General features: G+C 41.5%; 1 protein-coding gene and 1 long non-coding RNA gene across 9 annotated transcripts in view; one reads left to right on the forward strand and one right to left on the reverse strand.

Annotated features, from left to right (window-relative positions):
* LOC112545689 (uncharacterized) overlaps positions 1 to 20,146 on the reverse strand; it is a 37,484-nt gene extending 17,338 nt beyond the window's left edge. The window contains exons 1-2 of one of the 2 annotated variants that reach the window (XR_012904702.1): positions 14,924 to 20,146; positions 10,844 to 11,115 (exon numbers count right to left, since the gene is read on the reverse strand). This is a non-coding gene — a long non-coding RNA (uncharacterized LOC112545689). Of the gene's footprint in view, positions 1 to 10,843 lie in introns of both variants that reach the window. The other variant, XR_012904700.1, reaches the window with a different exon arrangement.
* Positions 1 to 20,174, forward strand: part of VPS13A (vacuolar protein sorting 13 homolog A) — a 296,260-nt gene that overhangs the window by 256,726 nt on the left and 19,360 nt on the right. For 5 of the 7 annotated variants that reach the window (XR_012904695.1, XR_012904697.1, XR_012904696.1 and 2 more), the window contains exon 72: positions 9,539 to 9,690. Coding sequence is in view for 2 of the 7 variants with exons in the window: in XM_006122479.4 (XP_006122541.2) it covers positions 962 to 1,012 (51 nt within the window). In the remaining 5 variants the exon portion in view is untranslated. Of the gene's footprint in view, positions 1 to 961; positions 5,431 to 9,538; positions 9,691 to 20,174 lie in introns of those variants that run through there. The other 2 variants (XM_006122479.4, XM_075931737.1) reach the window with 1 other exon arrangement.

The raw sequence follows: 20,174 nt of genomic DNA on the forward strand, positions 1-20,174 counted from the left end.
GGCCTGTGTTTCACACAGACTAGATTATCACACTGTGTTTTTTGGCCTTGGAATTTGGGAGTCCTCAATTTACAGATGGGGAAATGGAGTCACAGAGCAGCACACAACTCCAGCCCTATTTATTTATCTGACTTGACCTCTTATCAGCCTTGATAGACTTTTATCTTTCTCCCAGGACACTTTAATCTCCTTTTTTATCATACTTCTCACGATACAAGCAATGCCTTTCCCACTCCTATCTGCCATGCCAGTACCTTTGCACTTAAACCTTTCTAAAAACTTATTTCTCTACACTGTGTTGACTTATTAGTATATTTATTTTCCTAATTTTAAAAAACAACCTAATTGTTGAAAACAATTTTGACAGAACCACAACATGTTTGTGCTTAAACAAACAATATGATCATATTGCAGCATGATTCAATTTTTCTGATTCCATCCTCTTTCGACTGTTTGTCATCCTCTCTCCGTCACCTCTTAACTTTAATTGTAATTGTTTGGTGGAGGGATCATGTCAGTCTCTGTTCTGTTACTTGCCTAAAATGATTGGATAATATAAATGAACAGTAATGTTTCTCCAGCATATATGCAAAACAGTGATGATTATTACTTTTCTAAAATATTGTTGTTCATATAGGACACCCAGACACAGAAGCCTAAAATTGGACTGTCCAGGTAATATCCAGACAGGTGGCAACCTTATCCGCAGATTAGGACATTGGAATCTTATTTTAGCATTAGTCTTATGTGTTGTCACGTGAAAGAGTGGAATTTGAACCTCAGTCAGTTTCTCTGAGACAAGAAAGAGAAATACTATTGATAGATTATGATCTTTGCATTATGTTAAGATTTGATTAGACCCGGTATTAAATGATGACATGTCTGGCCATTCCAGCCAAATGTTCTACTGCATGGCACACTTTTTACTAAGGGGACTTTTTTTTTCTCTTAACTGCCACAGTGGATCCTTTCTAAACTGGAAGAAGCAAGAGAAAGTCATCCAAAGTTGTAATTTCTGGAGAAGCACCAAGACACCGAAAACATGGAATGTGCACTTTTGGCTGTTGCGTTTTAATTGGTGTTTAACATGTGAAAGTGATTGCCAGCAAAAAAAGAGGAGAGTTTGTAGAAGCCTTTATTGTAATAGCTTCATTCTGCCTATATAATATATAATCATAAGCAAATTTTAATTGAGTAGTCAGTCAGTGTCAGGTTAAATAGTCTGGTTTTTCACTTACGAAATTAGACACTTAAATCTAGATAACTGAATCCTTACAAATACAGTACAAAAACGTAGTAGTCCTATGTTTGATTCTTTCATGATCTCTAGAATAATCTGTGTGATATTTAGAATGGAACATCTCTTGAGGTGGTAATCAAACACTAAGAACTCTTGTTCTCCCATCAGTTTTCACATAGATGTCAGCCACTTCATTATATTGAAATTCAAATGAACTCATCAGGGATTAGGCAGACTTAATCCTAAATCTTGAAGAAAATTCAGAATGACATTGCTGACAAAAATGTCTAACTCAGATATTTTATCTTAGAAGGGCTTTATATGGATAAATATCATGGAATTATTTTCTTTACTTTTTAAATAAATGAACAGTTCATGATAAACTTAATATAGTTATATCACTTTTAGTATAAACTTTTTTTATGTCACTTAAATTTAGAAAAAGCTTCCAATACTCATCTCTCTCTCTCTCTCTCTCTCACTCACACGCGCTCACACACACACACACGCGCACACACACGTACACATATTCATAAGAAAGAACGGGTGTGTTTACCAAAGGAAATGATAATCTGGGGAAAGGAGAAGCAGATAAATCTTTGGAATAATGTTGTGAATAGTATGACCATATTTTAACACTATGAATATAGTGCATAACTGTATGAATATATGCATAATGAAGCATATGCTGATATTTTGAGAGTACTGATTAATGCAAGAGTATTCCTAGACTTACATAGTAGTCCATGCAAAGAATAAATTACAGATGACGACTGAATTAATCAAATCTTATATAAAAATCATGTTCATTTTAACATAATTTAACAAAAGTAATGTTGACTTAATTACCTTTACATAACTAATGAAACTTTTTTTTAAATGTTTAATATCAAGATGGGATAATGTAAGTGGCAGTTAGACTTCAGTAAAGAAAGCCTTGCTGTGGTGTCACATTAAGGGTTTTTTTTTTTTTTTTCAATTTACTGTCATGATGTATTAATTGTAATATTTGAGGATGGTTTAAAAATAATATCTATTGATCAGTTGACACAAAAGGTGAAGGGGAACTGTATAGTGATAAATGAATATAATGCCTACTCTAGTTTTTGAAGTCTGTGGAAGGTCTGATGCATGTAGTATCTGCTGCCAAAATGTTATTTCCAAACCACTGTTTGGAGTATGTGTAGTTAGGGAATTTAATTCTCCTGAAAATGCTGGTGCTGTTTGAGCTATCTAAAACGTTTTCTCTATTGTAAGAGCTAAAGTAAATGGCTTGCCAAACTTCAGTTAATTTCATTTATACCAAGTCTTCCCTGCTGTGTTTAATCTTACAGCTGGTTACAAAATATATTGCATTATTGTAATTTTCCCCCACAATATTTTATTCTTTGCTATATGGAATGTACATTGAATCAAAAGAGTATAAACAAGTTCCAAACTATATGATTGTGTGTTATTCCAGTCATGTGTACCCTTTGTGGTACAGAAAACATGAAATATACACCAAGAGTATTTGTTACATTCACACCAAAATTATAATGAATATATTGCCTTGTTTGACTGTTGGTAATGTCTTCAGCTGAATACCGGGTAATACAAACTTTCTCCTCCTTTTTACTTTCTTCTACTTCTAAATTTATACAATACAGCTGGATCAACAGCCTTATTATGATCTCCTTTAGAATGCCATTTTATTTTTCTTCCTATATTTGCTAAAGATCTGCTCCCGGAATTTCTGCTTTTGACCTCCATCACAACTCATGCCTTCTTTGTGTGTACTCATTTGTATAATCTTTTTTGTTCTCTTATTTGTAAATCATTCCTCTCTCTTTGGAACTTTCTTTTGTTCAATGGGTTTGCTTATCACCACCTTTTATTTTCTGGTGTACTCTGACACTAAAGTAATTTTGTGTGACTCCTGTCTTCAGCCTGATCACCTAGTAAGTTCCTAGAGGATTCCCATTTTTTTCCCCCATTTTAAATGCCCAATTCTTAAACTAGATCTTCAAAGACTGAAGAGCTATCCTTAAGTGCCTATTTTAATAGATTGTAGTTTTCTTCCATTTTTAATGCTATATTGCTATAAATTATAAACTATTTTGATATTATAAATCAGCAAAGATCCTTACTTAGTCTAAAAAATATGGAAAAAAAGCCCAATTCCATCATATTGCAGAACTTTTGAAAAAGGCATTTGCAGAACTCCTCCCAGCTTCCAGGATCCTATCTTGCCCTTATTGTCTAGGGTTCCTCTCTTGAACAACACGCTTCATATGTTCCTTACATTATTTTTTCTTTACAGCTGCTATTGCCGCACCCTGCTACAAGTTTTGATTACATTGCTACACTTCAGCCATTCTTTATTCAGTGGAAAAGAATATATTCATTTTATTAATGACTTATATTAAATTTAAGACATTGTAATGTTTGCATTTTGATTTGGTCCACTGTAGTATTAAAATATTAGTTAATTATTACTGTGAATCTTTATTGAAGCATATTGTCTCCTTTAAATGAATATGAATTTTCTTTTGAAAAAATACCTGGTTTGTTTTCTCAGAAAAAACATTTTATGCTTTTGAACTATGTTAAAAATAGTATTAGTACAGATTGGGCTTCCCTGGTCCAGCACCACTGAGATATGACCAGTTCTGAATGAGAAAATTTGACAGACCAAGGGAGGTGGTCTGCCACCAGCCCCCAAATCCATCTCCTCCTGCTGCTGGCAGGCCCCAGTAGGCACCCTGCTTTGCCCTCCCCACCAAGCTCACTGTCCTGCTTCCCCATCTGCTGCTGGCTCCCTGGATGATACAGGCTCTGTCCCTGTGCATCGGGGGACAGCCATGGGGCTTCAGCCCCTTGCTATAGGAGGCTGCCAGGGGACTCTGCCTCTGTGCTGCTGTGGGACTCCAACTTCAGCCCTGGGAGCTGCCACGATGCCCCAGACCAGGGCTCCAGGGGGCTGCCAGGAGTCTCCAGCCCCGCACTGCCATGGGGCTTTGGCCTCAGCCTCACATTGCCGTGGACTGCTGTAGACTAGTGTGGGGCTCCAGCTATAGTCCTGCACTCCCCCCAGCCAGGCTGCCAGCCCTGTTGCCTCAGGCCAGCCTGGCCCTCCTGCCCTTCAGGCTCGTGGGCGCTCTGGTCCAGGAGTGCCAATTTTCAGAGGTACAACCTGTAATAGCTATTGGAAAACCAAAACATGAAGTAAGAACGACTAGTTTTAAATAATAGTGACTAAGCCCTATAAAACAGTGGGATATTCTAGTAATAAAAATACAAGACAGATGATGAAAAATAAGTCAAAAGATGTAATGTCTATTCTACACAACTAAAGTTTTGCATACAATTAAGGGCCCTATAAAGGTTTTTTCCGGGCCTTAAGGTTTAACAAAAAGTAAAGATATTAATATAGCTTTGAATATTTTCCTCTTAATTTATAAAGTTTAACTATGTGCATTTTTTCACTAGTCTTGTGGCTTTTGTTACCACGATTGAGGAGAGTTTGTGTGTTACCACACAGAACCTTTAGGCTATAAGCAACTAAAGCCAAATTATCTTCAAAGAGAGTTGCTTGCACCTGAGCGTGGCATGTAGCCCTTAGCTTTAAGGTTTCCTTGATTAAAAAAATAGAGGTTTATAACTGGATTTTTTATTTAGAACTGCGGGGTGATTATAATTTGCATTCATAATACATATCGTTTTTCTGCCTCTAAATGAAGCAGGATTTAGAAGTTACCGTAAGTTCTGGAAAAAGAACTTCTTAAAAATCCTTTATTTTCTACTATTTTTATAAAAAATAATAGTAGTAGTTTATGTATCTTTGTAACCTTCATAAAATACACACATATATTAGTGTTGGTTAGCAGTTCAAAAATGTTTATTTTCATATCTGAGCAGCCCTTTGTGGTTCTGTTTGGTTTTTGTTTCTCATGTGTCTATGAAAATAGTAAATGTAAAGGTTACACTCTGGTCTAACCAAGTTCTTGAGCTTGAACTGTAAACATGCAGTTTTCCTAAGAAATTAGTCTGCTAATGTCAAATGATGATTTTTATAAATACAGCGTTCACATATCTTTGTAAGAATGCTAAATCTTGTATAGCTTGTAATATGACAATATAATCACACAATGCAAATATTTATGCCTGGCTATAGATGAATATGTTTATTAAAATTTTTAAAAAACTTGTATGCATGTTTCTTCACATAGTGTTACTTTACAGGAAAAAGTAGTACATTCTTTCTAAAAAAACTAGAATGTTTCTTCTCTTTCTTGTTGCTTTGCATTTGATCTCCAAAAAGTTATACATTTTTCATTAATTATTGATTTACATATGTAATGATTCCACCGTGCCACAAAGAAGAGTGGTTCTGCTGTATTGTATTTTCAGTAAGCAACCAATCACTGCATAATTAAACATGCTTTCCAGCAATAGATTACATTTTCCTAATTTCTCAACTGTTGTTTAATTTTTACTGAAGTTTGACTTTTCCTATTAACCAAGACAGTTCAGTTCTATAAGAATATACCTGATGTCTCATCTATTAAGTAAACTACTGAAAAAAATCTATCTCTGGGAGATCAACTGAATGCAGCAATTCACCATTTTCATTTTTAAACATCTGTGATTTTTGGGGGGAAATAGGGAGACCTTCTTTGTACTTTACCTCACGTGTTGTCAGCATTTATCTTTGAGGCTATTTTTGAGGCCCCTTAGGGACCAGCCTAGAAGCACCCATAGAGGGGCAGTGCTCACGCCTCTTAGCCATAGCCTTTCCTCTAGCTACTTGAGGTGGCACCACCCCAGTGTCCCTCAGCTCCTTCTTATCTCTCCCCCATGCCTAGAGTTGGAGATCTGCATGGTCTTTACGAGGGATGTAATAGTGTAGTCGATTAACCAATAAGCAAAAGTTTATAGGTTAATGCAATAGACGATACACATTTCCCTCAACCCCCTCCCTCCGCCAATCAATTTTCTAGCAGGCTACCCAGCCCAACTCATCCCTAGCTTGCACTGGGTCTGGGATCTACCCCTGCTGTGGCTCTGCATTTAAAGCTCAGTTCCAGCTAGTGCTAGGTCCAGGAGCTGAGACCCTCCTGCCTCCTCCCCCGCCCCCAACAGGGGTTGCTACTGCAGACCAGCTCCTGCCTGGCACCCTTCACTGCTACCTCTGATACAGTGGCTTGCCCACAAGCTTAGAGTCTGTCTAATTGCCATATTTGGATCGGAAAGGAATTATCCCCCAAGTTAGACTGGATAGAGATTGTTGGGGGAGGAGAGGTGGGTTTGCCTTCCTCTGCAGCATGGGTCATGTTTAAGCTAGTGTAAATGGTGAAATCTCTCTATCTTAAAGTCTTTAACCATAATTTGAGAATTTCAGTGACTCAGCCAGAGATTGGACTCTGAGGTCTGGGTGAGGTTATCCGATGGCTATGCTTCTTGCAGGAGAAAACAACATAGTTGCTGATAATCTGAGTCGAGACCTCCCAGATTTGTGAATGGTTCCCTGAATGATCAATTGACTCAGACCATATTCTCCAGTTGGAGTTGATGAGATGCAGATCTGTTCAAATAGGGTCAATAAAAAGTGTTGCCTCTTCTGCTCCTGAGTGGGCAAGAACAGTCTTTCCCTATCAGATGCCTTCCTCCTGCACAGGGATAATGGTCTGATGTATACCTTTCATTCCTTTCCCTTGACTCAGAAGGTAGTGAAAAAGATAAGACAGGGCAAAAATAGTCTCATCATTCAGGCTTGGCCTTGTCAACCGGTGTTTACCAATCTCCTGTAAGTGTCCTGCAGAGTCTCTGATTTCGGTGTCAAGGGAAGAGTAGGATCTTTCATCTGGACCCACGGTCACATCATCCGGCAGTGTGAGTGATCAAACTGTGACTTGTCTGCTCTTGAGCAATCCTGTTTTTCATCTGTGCACGATATACTACTTAACTCTAGAAAGCCATCAGCTAGAAACTGCTACCTTCTAAAATGGTCTAATTTTCAAGCATGAATTAAGAGGAATTATGATTCACCTGTATCAGTTCACGTTCCTTGTGTTCTGGAATATTTCATTCATTTAAAAATCAGTTCATTGGGCAGCCATCTCCACATATGATATATTTTTCGATGGCAGTTCACTGTTCGCACTTCAGTTAAGAAGTTCATGAAAAGTTTATCAAAAGTGTATCTTCCATTAGAAGTCCTATTTCCTCTTGGGATCTTGATCGTTCTGGTGAATTCACCCTTTGAAAATTTGGTTGTGTTTTCACACTGTCATATACTTATCAAAACAGCCTTCATTATCACCATCACATTGGCCAGCAGAGTGAATGATTTTATAGCTGATCCATCTCACTTCTTTTCATAAGGACAAGGTAAGTCACAGGCCTAATCAGTTTCTTACTGAAGGTAATGTCTGATTTCCTCCTCTTCTTCGCCCCAACCCAACCACATTCTATAAGAACTGAGAAGTTGTTTTATACTTTAGTGGCTAGAAGGGTTCTTGCCCATTTGGGTATGACTAAAGAGTTTTTATAAATAATCTAAACTGCATCTTATGCTAATAGCCACATGGGTTACACAGTTTCTTCCTAGACTGTTTCTTTGTGCATTCAACTATGTATTGATGCATGTTACATATTAGCATAAGTTCTTTACCTGCTGCAACTGAACCACATGAGCAAGTTTGTTCTCTTGTTTTCAGCAAGTGCTAATTACTGAAATATGCAGGGCTGCCACTTGGGCTACGGTGTACACCTTCACTGAGAATTATGCTCTAGACCAGTGTTTCTCAACCTGTGGTAAGAGATAAATCGGGGGGGGGGGGGGGGGGGGGGAGGGAAATAAGTCAACACAACTGAAATTTGGAGAAAATTGAATTTTTGTTTTACATTTTATACCGAAACATTTCCGTCACCTGCCCAGCTAGAATTGCCAGGTGTCCGGTTTTGAACCGGACAGTCCAGTATTTGAGCTTTCTGTTCAGGAAACAAATTGAGAAAATATAAATGTCTGGTATTTTCTAAATAAGATGTAATGTAGATTGTGATATAATGCCAAGTGTGTCTGGTATTTTTGTTGAAACCATCTGGCAACCCTAGCTATGATTAAGTTGTTTAAACAAATGTGTTGCAATGTTAGAAAAAAAATTGTCAGAAAACTGTAGGTACTGGGATAATTATATATATTTAAAAAGGGAGTACTTTATAAAAAAAAGGTTGAGAAACACTGCTCTAGACTTGGCCTCCAGGGAGGCCACTGAGTTTAACAAGACAGGGCTTCAATCTCTATTCAACAAGGACTGTTCCTGCCTGTAGGTTAGATTTTAACACTGCTTATCAGCCTATCCCATAAGTAGGAATATGCAGACACACTTGAAGAAATGCAGGTTACAGTTACCTACCCATAACCAGAGTTCTTGGAGATGGCTCCATGTATTTATACTTCCCACCAACCTAACCCTTTTTGAGAGAGTCCTTGTTCATTTCTGTCTCTGGCTTTGTGGTGCAAGGAACTGAAGATGGTAGGGGCACTCCATTGTATGGTCTCTTTCTCAGAATATTGGTGACACTAAAGGGAAAGGTACCACAAGGCATCATAAGGTGGCACAATAATCCATACATGGGAATATGTGGAACCATCTGGAAGACTCCTGGTTACTGGTAAGTAACCTCTTTTTCCTATGTACATTTATTTCAGGCATGTTTTGCTTTCACCTATTTATTACATTTGTGTTGGCTGATGCAGCACAACATAAAAGACACATTAGAAGAAAGTTTTTAGAAAAGGCTTACAGCAGTATATACAAATAATTTTGTGGTGTTTCTCTCTAACTTCACTAAGTAATGATCCCTGTAGTGTTGTCACCACAACAGAATGTTTTAAAGTGTTGTCAGAAACACTTATACAAAAAAAAATCTGTTTCCTACTGCAATGTTTGCAGAATTGAACACAGTGGCAAATGAATTGCTGTTACACTTTGAGAAATTGTAAAATTACATAAAGTTGTAGAAATTAATGAGAAGCACTTGGTGTTTGAACATGAGGTTTTTACGCAAAAGTCCTATAGCTTTAAGTTATTGGAAGCTATGCCCAACTCGGCCTTGTGATCTAAAAATTCTTATAACTTTGAGTTCCCACACTTCCATACATCAGTTTATTTTTAAAAAGTGCAAATTTTAAAAATCTTTTTTAAAAAACCACCCAGGTTGTTCTATTAATATTGATTGACATGTTCAAATCTATTGTGCATACTTCTTACTGTTCATCAAGATTGACACGTGGCCATTGTTAAATTACAGGTTGGTGCACAACATTCTCTCCCCAACTGATAAATTGCAACATGTAATGGAGGTCACTTAAAAACTGGGCTGAGATGAGCAGTTGATTGTCTTCAGAGTCTGTGTATTATAATTGGACAAAGGGAAAGAAGCAAATCAGAGGATAATCTCAGGTATGTTGCAATTTTCTCTAACCTAGTTCATCAGTGTTTTCAATGTGATTGTGGGTGAAAAAAGCTATATAAGGGGTTGTTGCTAAGAGACACTATTTGTGATTGATTCTAGGCAAAATGTAAAGCATAGTTCTGACAGTCTACTAGCTAATGCTTTTTTGTTCATTTTTAGGTTTTAAATTTTTCTAGTATAGGATAATTATTTGCCCTAGTAAACAGATACAATTTTTGCAGAAGACAATTATACTGACACATAGAAGATAAAGTACATGCAAATATATTATTTCTGTCAGTCACATTTTCCATGTATTGGTTACATGGCGGTCAAATGATTTGTAGGTTAAATGTTACATTGACATATCAGTATTTGAACTCATTTGCTAATATTCACTAACACCTCTTTCCATTTAAGCACATGACAGATTTTAAAACCTTTTGCTATTATAGTACAATCTGATAGGTGTTTCAATTTTTTTTAAATGCAGAGCTGAGATTTGTAGAAGCCAGTACAAGTATCTGCAGAGGTCACCCAGCATCTTGACTTATAGAATCCTAGAACTGGGAGGGATCTTGAGAGGTCATTGAGTCCAGTCCACTGCCCTCACGGCAGGACCAAGCACCAGATTGTCCCTAACAGGTGTTTATCTAATCTGCTCTTAAATATCTCCAGTGATGGAGATTCCACAGCCTCCCTATGCAATTTATTCCAGTATTTAACTACCCTGACAGTTAGGACATTTTTCCTAATGTCCAACCTAAACCTCCCTTGCTGCAGTTGAAGCCCATTGCTTCTTGTCTTATCAGAGGCCAAGGACAACTACTTTTCTCCCTCCTCCTTGTAACACCCTTTTAAATACTTGAAAACTGCTATCATGTCCCCTTTCAGTCTTCCCTTTTTTAAGCTAAACAAGCCCAATTCTTTTAGGCTTCCCTCATAGCTCGTTTACTAGACCTTAAATCATTTTTGCTGTTCTTCTCTGTATCTTCTCCAATTTCTGCACATCTTTCTTGAAATGTGGTGCCCAGAACTGGATGCAATACTCCAGTTGGGGCCTAATCAGCGCAGATTTCCACATTGTCATGTTTGCTGAACTGTCCCGAGGGTCTGCAAGCTTGGCCACTAGAGATACATACAACTCCAACCCATACTTACAATGCACGAATGACTGGAATACCGGCTATTCTTCTTCGAGAGGTCCCAGTGGATGCTCCATGCTTGGGTCTTGATGTTGTCCTGATGCCTGGATCGGAGATTTTGCAGCAGTCCTTGTCGGGCCATGCATGTGCAGCACAAACCAGCGTGTGCTGTGCCAGTCGGCACCACACATGTGCAGCCCATCCTCTCCAGTTCCTTCTCAACCACCCTCGGCCTGAGATGGAGCTCTGCAGTTCTCTGCCTTATTCACACTCTTCAACTGTTATTAGCTGTTAATTGATAGTTCTTAGTTAGTGTTGGTCTTCTCACATTGTTAATAGTTATAGTTTAAAAAAAAAAAAGGTTTTCATTGTACCCAGCTCTCCGGGTTTTAAACGGTGTGCCTCTTGTAGAGACGTGATGCCTATCTTGGACCGTCATTCACAATGCGTCAGATGTTTAGGAGAGCACCATTCATCTCAGGATTGTCCCCACTGTGCCAAACTCAAGGCCAGGACTCACAGGGACAGGGACCTTTGCCGGAAACTGAACCTTCTGGAAGAGAAGGCAAACCTGGCTTCAGACCAGGGAAGGCAGCCCAGGGAGGTACATTCAGCCCCAGGCTTCCCTCAGGGCAAAAAGGTACCAAAAAAAGAGGAGTTCCTCTCAGCCTCATCACCAGCCCTCCTCAAGGAAACCATCAGCACACAGGCCTCGCATCAGCGCTTATGATGGGCCGGGTACCTCAGGTGTCCAGGCATCATCAGCTACCAGCGGCACCTATGGCAAAGGGCCTACACATCGCCCTAAGACCATACTGGCACAAACCACGGTACTGTCATCCACATCGGTACCGACAACTTCACCGGTACCGATGACTACGGCACTGCACCCTATGGCACCAACCACTTCCTCTGCACCAACGGTACCTTCTCATTCCTTGGCACTGGTCGTATACTTGATATCGCCAACATACCAGCGATTTCTGCCATCCAGGCTGAACACTCCATTGGTACCGTATAGCCACACACTACAAACACCAGCACTGATCCTTGCAGCACCGTTGCCATATATGCGAAATGCTTGACTTGGCAATCACATTTGCCCCTGAGTCACTTCTCTTCGGAACCGACGCTTCACCGGTATCAACGACATCACATGCTTTATCCCCGGTGCCATGGAAGTTCTCCAGCAATGACGACAAAGAGGTACAAGCCCCAATATGATCCAAGGGTGGCGACTCCTTAATATAAACACCACTGGATGCCTCCTTCACTACCACATCCAGCACAATGGCCTTATTGGAGTCCTGGGAGCTCCTACAGGAGACATCACAGCCCACAATCAAGCCCTTATAAACAAGCTACCTCCCTTACACCTCGCACAACTTCGATTTAGCTATCAGAAACTCAGGCACCACAAGCGACAGTCATCATCCCCTGATTCATCACCACCCACCAACTCTTCTTAGTCACCAGATGAGGCTATCATGCCACCTCCACCATTAGCCACGGAACTTCAATGAACTCTTTGAGAGACTTGCAGCTGAACTCAAAATCGCCACTGAGGTGACAACCCCAGCATGAGCTCCATCCAACAAAATTGCCTTTCCCATCAATCCTGCCATTTTGGACCTGGCCAACACAATTTGGCAAACACCTGCATTGAACCCACTTATGTGCAAGAGTGCAGACAAAAAAATACTACACATCCACTGATACCTCGCCATTCCTCTTTACTCATCCCACACCAAACTCTCGAGTGGTGGGAGCTGCACACCAGCAGGCAAAACATCACTTTCGTACCTCTCCACCTGACAAGGACACAAAGAGGCTCAACCTATTTGGGTGCAAGACGTATACTTCTGCAAATGTACAGTTCAGAATCTTGAACTACTCAGCCTTGTTAGGGAAATATGACTTTCACAATTATTCCAAACTCATGGAGTTTGCTGATATCCCAGAGGCATCCAGGATGCATACTTTCATATCCTAATCCATCCCACCCACAGAAAATTCCTGAGATTCATGGTAGGCCAGGACCGCTACCAATACTGAGGGCTACCCTTCGGTCTCTCCATGGTGCCTCGCGTTTTCTCCAAGGTACTTGCCGTGGTCACAGCGCATCTTCACTCCATGAGAATAACTATATTCTCCTATCTCGATGACTGCCTTCTCCAGGCGTTGTCACAGACGGAATCAACACACAACAGCAAGGACTATACAGTGCTCCCAAAATCGAGGCCTTCGCATAAACTGGAAAGAGTCTTCCATTCACCTTCCCAAAACATACTGTGCATTGGGGCACGCCTAGATTCCACAGCTGCTCGGGCCTATCTACCTCACAAAAGATTCCTCGTCATTCAGATTCTAGCCACAACAATCTACCTCACCTCTCGCACCACAGCCAAAGATTGCCAGCAAGTCCTTGGCCACATGGCGGCCACAACAGTCATAGTACTACATGCTCGACTTCACATATCTTGCCTAAAAATTTGGTTTTCCAGAGCTTACAAGCCTCAGAAACACCACATGTCACTCTCACTTACAGTAACACACAACGTCAAGACATCGCTCCTTTGGTGGACCAAATGAGCCTATCTTTGCACTAGTGTCCCCTTCCTTCAGCCTTCCCCCTCATGAACAATTACAACCAATGCCTTCCTCACCAGATGAAATGCTCATTTCCGAGATCATACTGCACAAGGCCTCCGGTCAACCCCAGAGATGCCTGTACACATAAATCTGCTAGAATTGGGCACCATACACAATGCTTGCAGACATTTCTTGCCTTCTATTCCCAACAAGCATGTCCATGTTCTCACAGACAATATTGCCTGTGTCTTCTATATCAGGGGTCTCCAAACTATGGCCCGCGGGCCGGATGCGGCCCGCGAGGCCCTCTCATCCGGCCCGTGGAGACCTTTTTGTCTACGGAAAAAAAATACGGAAATTTACGTGTATCCTGCCAAGATCAGCCGCCGCTTAGGTGGACGTTATGTTTTTACCGAATTAAAATAGAGGCACACAGTAGTGCGTTATGTTTTCCAACCGATCATTACATTGCAAAACCTTATTCGCTGCTTACTTTTTCTAAATCTAAAGCCAGAAATGTCTGCTATTTTGGCATCCAGGAAACAATTTCACCATTCACACTAATACAGGTGTTCATGTGTAGTGTATCAATGTGTTATTAAATAATAACTGAATAAAATAATATTAAATAAATAATTAAAAACAACATCCATGTTTTGATTGTTTTTTATTTGGACCTCAAGTGTGTAGTCGGCCCCCGAACTGCTGTTTGATAGTTAATGCGGCCCTCAGGCTGAAAAGTTTGGAGACCCCTGTTCTATATCAATAGACAGGGAGGGACCAGATCACCATCCGTTTACACTGAAGCCATAAAACTCTGGAATTTCTGTATCAGCCACATATCCACCTCCGCAATCCACATGCTAGGTGTCTCCAATGTGACGGCTTACGCTCTCGGCAGACACTTCCCCCAACATCACAAATGGGTACTCGACCTCTCGATAGCACACTCCCTTTTTCACAGATGGGGCCGACCATCAATAGATCTGTTTGCAGTGCCACACAGTACCAAATGCACTCAGTTTTGCTCAAAAAGGGGCATAGGAACAGGATCTCTTGGGGATGCCTTCCTCATTCAATCTTGCTTATGCCTTCCTCCCACCCCCATACCACTTCTGGCCAGGGTTGTTCAGAAGATCAGGATGGACAGCTCTACCCTGTTAGCCCCCATCTGGCCCAGACAGCTGTGGTATCCCTTCCTGCTAAGGATGTCAATCTGCACACCCATCAATCTCCCTTTCCGACAGTCTGATCACTCTGGGGCAGATAATGCAAACCTACCCGGATCAATGCAAGCTACATCTAAAAGCATGGCTTCTCCGTGGCTTTCCCACATAGAACTCAACCTCTCAGAACTGGTCCAAGCAATATTCATCCACAATTATAAGGACTCCACCTGCGCCTCCTATGCTTACAAGTGGAAGCGATTCTCAACGTGATGTACATCAAAGGGGCAGGACCCAACTTAATCAAGGATGAAGGACAGAGATGTTTATCTACTCACCTTAAAACAATCATCGTTTCGTTTAGTTCCATCAGGGTACACCTAGCAGCCATTACAGCCATTCACAAGAGGTTATGATCGACATAACAAAAACCAAGCGACTGTTCAACCTGCTGGGGCTTCTAATCAACGAACATTTGCTAGCAATGGTCTACACACCCTCGTTGTACAAACAGGTGTTTGTGCCAGACAAAGTACTGCAGTCGCTCAAATGGTGGACATGTACACACAATCTTTTAACTGGAATCCCCTTCCTACAGGAGGAGCCTGCTGTACAAATTACTACAGACACCTCATTACTGGGTTGGGGGGCACACCTCCAGAGCAGAACTGTGTAGGGCAAGTGGCTACCACATGAGGCTCTGTTACATACCAACATTCTGGAACTCAGGGCCATCAGAAATGCCTGCAGGCATTTTGCCCTTTCGATAATCAACCACTCGGTTCGTGTTCTTACAGGCAACATGACCACTATGTACTATATAAACAGGCAGGGGGGTTCCCGCTCCAGATCCCTGTGCACAGAGGTAGTCCGCCTATGGAACTGGTGTATAGGGCACGAGGTCACCCTGAAAGCCACATATCTACCAGGGGCGACAGCACTATGGCAGATGCTCTAACCCGCAAATTTACAATTCATCACAAATGGGAACTCCACCCAGCAGTCACGGATAGCATCTTCCACACATGGGGCTATTCTACCTGGGATCTCTTCACAACACCCAACAACACCCAATGTCCCAAATTTTGCTCTCGAGCGAGCCTGGGCATGAGATCCAGGGACAATGCTTTTCTCCTCTCTTGGGACGAACCACACTACTATGCCTTTCCTCCAATTACATTGATTGCCAGGGTGTTGCAAAAAATTCGGCTTCACAGCACTTGTTATCCTGATAGTCCCTGCTTGATCCAGGCAGATTTGGTATCCAGCCCTTCAGGACTTGTCTCTCGAACCACACTACCCACTACCACCCTGGCACAACTTCCTAGTCCAGAACAGAGGAAAGTTGTCACCTGAACCCGCAGTCGCTACATCTGTGCATGGCTCCTTAATGGTTCCATGACCATGAGGTCCGCTGCTCTGACCGGGTGAAAGATGTTCTACTGCACAGCAGGAGACAGTCCGCTAGGACAACTTTCACAATGCAGATCATTCTGGACTACTTATCCACCCTGAAGTCTCATGGGCTATCTCTCTTTGATCAAGATCCACCTGGCTGCCATTTCGGCATTCTGTGGCCGAATCGAAGGAGCTTCTATATTTGCACACCCACTATCATGGAGATTCTTCAAAGGCCTGTACAATCTCTATCCACCTCATAGGGTGCCAATCCCTACATGGGACCTTCATCTTGTATTGACTGCTCTCCTGAAACCCTCCTTTCAAGCCAATGGCTTTGTGTCCTCTGCCTTTACTTATAATGAAAGTTCCTTCTTGTAGCCATAATTTCAGCGAGGAGTCAGTGAGATAGGTGCACTGATGGAAGACCCGCCCTATACAGTGTCTAGTAAGGATAAAGTGACTTTGAGGCCACGTCCGGCATTCCTTCCAAAAGCTAGCATGACTTTCCACATCAGTGAACCCATTGTTCTACCTGCATTCTTCCCAAAACCTCATGCTTCTTCCAGGGGGACAATGCCTCATACACTGGATGTATAAAGGGCTTTGGCCTACTACATGGACAGAACTCTTGAGTTTTCGCAAAACCCCATGACTCTTTGTTGCTATGACGGGCCTTTCAAAGGGCAATCCCATCTTGGCTCAGCGAATTTCAAAATTAATAGCGACTTGCATCCTTCAATGCCATTCGCTCTCCGGAAAACCCTTGCCAGTCTTACCCAGAGCTCATTCTACTTGCGCGATGGCAGCATCCACGGCATTCTTCAAAAATGTGCCCCTACGAGACATTTTCTGGGCAGCCACGTGGCCTTCTGAACATCCATTCTCTAAGCATTATGCTATAATGCCCCAGTTGGCGAATGATACAATGGTGGCTAGAGCAGTTCTGTCCGCTGCCATTAAGCAGGAACTTTGAGTCCCACCAACCACATGGGACACTGATTGGTAGTCACCATACGTAGAGCACCCACAGGGACATCACCCAAAGAAGAAAAGGAAGTTACTCACCTTGTGCAATAACATCTGTTCTTTGAGGTTTATGTCCCCGTGGGTGCTCCACGACCCTCCCTTCCTCCCCGCTACTCAGAGTACATCTGCCCTGCGATAGATGAGGAAGTGAGGGGAGGGGTCAGGCCGTGCTCAACTATCAAATTGCCAGCAGCATGAGACACCCACTGCACATGTGCGGCCCCATTAGCAACTGCTTAGAAAACGCTCCGATCTGCGGCTCCAGGGATGCCCATCACCATATATGGAGTACCCATGGGGCCATACACCTCGAAGAGAAGACGTTACTGCACAAGGTGAGTAACTTCCTTTTTCAGAGCACCCCACTGTGTGTTGTCTTTTTCCTTGTTGGATTCAGACCTATGTACTCCAGCATTCATGCTGCTGATTAATAATAATTATGCTAATTGCCTAAGAGGTACATGGGCGGAGTTTGGAATAGAGGCCTAGCTTTGTGGCACAAACCAGTAAAAAGCCCATGGATGATCGATATAATGGTGATAGCTGGTGTGTGTACTTGAAGCTTAGGACTCTGCCTTGTCAGCAGCTGCTGGTTTGGTTATGAGAGGCTCTCACTGTGTGGGTGAGATACTGGAAACCATGAGAGTGCTAAATAGCATTGCTGTGACAACATTAAATATATATACTGGTGAAGTTTTGAAGATTACTTTTAGGAGTCTCTAATTAAATCTGGGCAAATAATCCAGAATCCATATCAAACAGGTTCTACTCACATGTCTGAGAGAAGGGAAAAGTTGTAAATTTGCCAATGCTCAAACTTCCTCTTTTAGAGACACTGCCCACATTTGAATATTTTTGACAGTAGGTTTCTGTCTAAAATACTCCATATGGATTTGGGTTAATTCAGTAGCTATTCTAAATCCAAATAAATCAGTGATGTAAAAGTTTTATCTGAGTTATACCCACTTTTTTTTGAAAGTGAACAAGTTACTGGCATATGATGTTGGGGCACTACTCTGTAAAATAGGAAGTCTGTATTCCTCTGCTTGACAGTTCTCCTGGGCTATTTTGACTTAGCATTTGTGTAAACAAAATCCTGTTTTTGACAAAAAAGTTGTATCAATGAGATGGAGACTAGCTTCTGCAAAGAATCCTGTATGAAATGCATTGATTTTATTAAAAACCTGCATGAAAGGAAAGAGAGAGAAACAGATGGGTAGAAATGCAGAGATGGGAGTGTTATATCAGAGCTAATTCAATCAGGGTGGATGTGGATAAAGTTTTTAGAGGACATTCCCATCTCTGTATCCCTCATTTACCTGATGAAGTGAGTTGCAACTCATGAAAGCTTATGCCTTAATAAAATTGTTAAGTCTTTAAGGTGCCACCGGACTCCTTGTTATTTTTGCTGATACAGACAACATGGCTACCTCTAAAACCCATAGATTTTACTAGCAGATTTTGTTCTGGAATTCCTCGCTGGTTAACTCATTGAAACAAAATACACACTTTGTAACTACTCTATCCACTCTCTCTCTCTTCCACACTGTCATGTTTGCCAAACTGTCCAAGGATCTGCATGCTTGGCCACTTGAGATATTCACAACTCCAACCCACACTTACTGTGCACGAATGACTGCAATACCAGTTATTCAGAGCACACACTGTGTGTGGTCCTTTTCTTTGCTGGATTCAGACCCAGGCACCTCACCATGTTTGCTGCTGATTAATAATTTCACCTACATGGACACAGAGGCATGGGTAGTTTCTCCAATGCATGATTATGGAGCCAAGTCATTTCTATCTTTAAAGGAAGGTGGGGATGTTGCTCTAGATTTTGTTCTAACAAAGCAACAAACCATTTTGATTCATTCATTCATGTCTCTTGTTCTTTCATAGGATGAGTATTCCCTCATTCTTATAAAGAAATCTACAGTATTCATTCTTGTGGGAATGGGATGATAACAGCTGCTACAGCGGGAGACCTTGGCCAATGAAAATCTGGGAGCTTTATGTAGTCTCAAAGGGGTAGCCATGTTAGTCTGTAACTTTAAAAACAATGAGTGGTCCTGTGACACCTTAGAGACTAACAAAAATAAATAGTTCCTTAGGTGCTACAAGACTGCTCATTGTTTTTGGGAGCTGTATGTTAGGGTAGCATTCCCCCAAAATAATAGGTAATAGCCATGGGGAATTTTTTGGGTGGCATGGAGGTGGTACTTGTGGGTATCAGCACTGTTTAGGGAGCATTTTATGAGTAGGTAAGTGTAATTCTCAACAGCAGTTGAAGAGTGTAGGCTTCTCCCAACAGGCAAGTGATTGAATGATAACATAATATTACTTTTTATATCAGCATTGTCTCCACCCCAGAGGAAAGCTGATCCCATCATGGGCTGTTGAAAGGTGTTGATTTTACATGCCAGAGAGGGAAAATTTTGTCAAGGGCTAGATTAATTCTAAAATGCAGTCTGAATGTTTTATTAAGTTGTATTTGCTAGATAAAAGTGGTATTGCTAAATCTAAAGGTACATTTGGTGATGAGCAAGATTCTAGCAGCTGTTAACAGTGTTTGTGCCACATTGACTACTTACAGCCTTAATGAAATGTTTGAAATTGTTCACTGTCACACATTATATTTTAAATGGATATTAATACTATTGCAGAAGCTGCTGAGAATGCTCCTAGTAATCTGAAAATCCTCTGTAAGTACAGGCAGTCCCCGGGTTACGTACAAGATAGGGACTGTAGGTTTGTTCTTAAGTTGAATCTGTATGTAAGTCGGAACTGGCATCAGCTGCTGCTGAAACTGATCAGTTTCAGCAGCAGCTGATGCCAGTTCCGACTTACATACAGATTCAACTTATCAGTTTCAACAGCTGCTGAATCTGGACACCAGTTCCATTTACATACAGATTCAAGGTAAGAACACCAGGTCAAGAACCCAAGTCAGCTGCTGCTGAAACTGATCAGCAGCTGATTCCACGAAGCCCAGGGCAGAGCAACTCTGCCTCGGGCTTCCTGTAGTCAGCGGCTGACTTTGGGACACCTGGGGCAGAGCAGCTCGGGTGCTGCTGGCTTGGTCCAGTAGCGTGGCCGCTCCTTGGAGCTACTGGAGCAACCCAGCAGCACCCCAGCTGCTCTGCCCCAGGCATCCTGATTCAG

This window comes from Pelodiscus sinensis, chromosome 6 (assembly GCF_049634645.1).
Source record: "Pelodiscus sinensis isolate JC-2024 chromosome 6, ASM4963464v1, whole genome shotgun sequence".
Classification (NCBI taxonomy): domain Eukaryota; kingdom Metazoa; phylum Chordata; order Testudines; family Trionychidae; genus Pelodiscus; species Pelodiscus sinensis.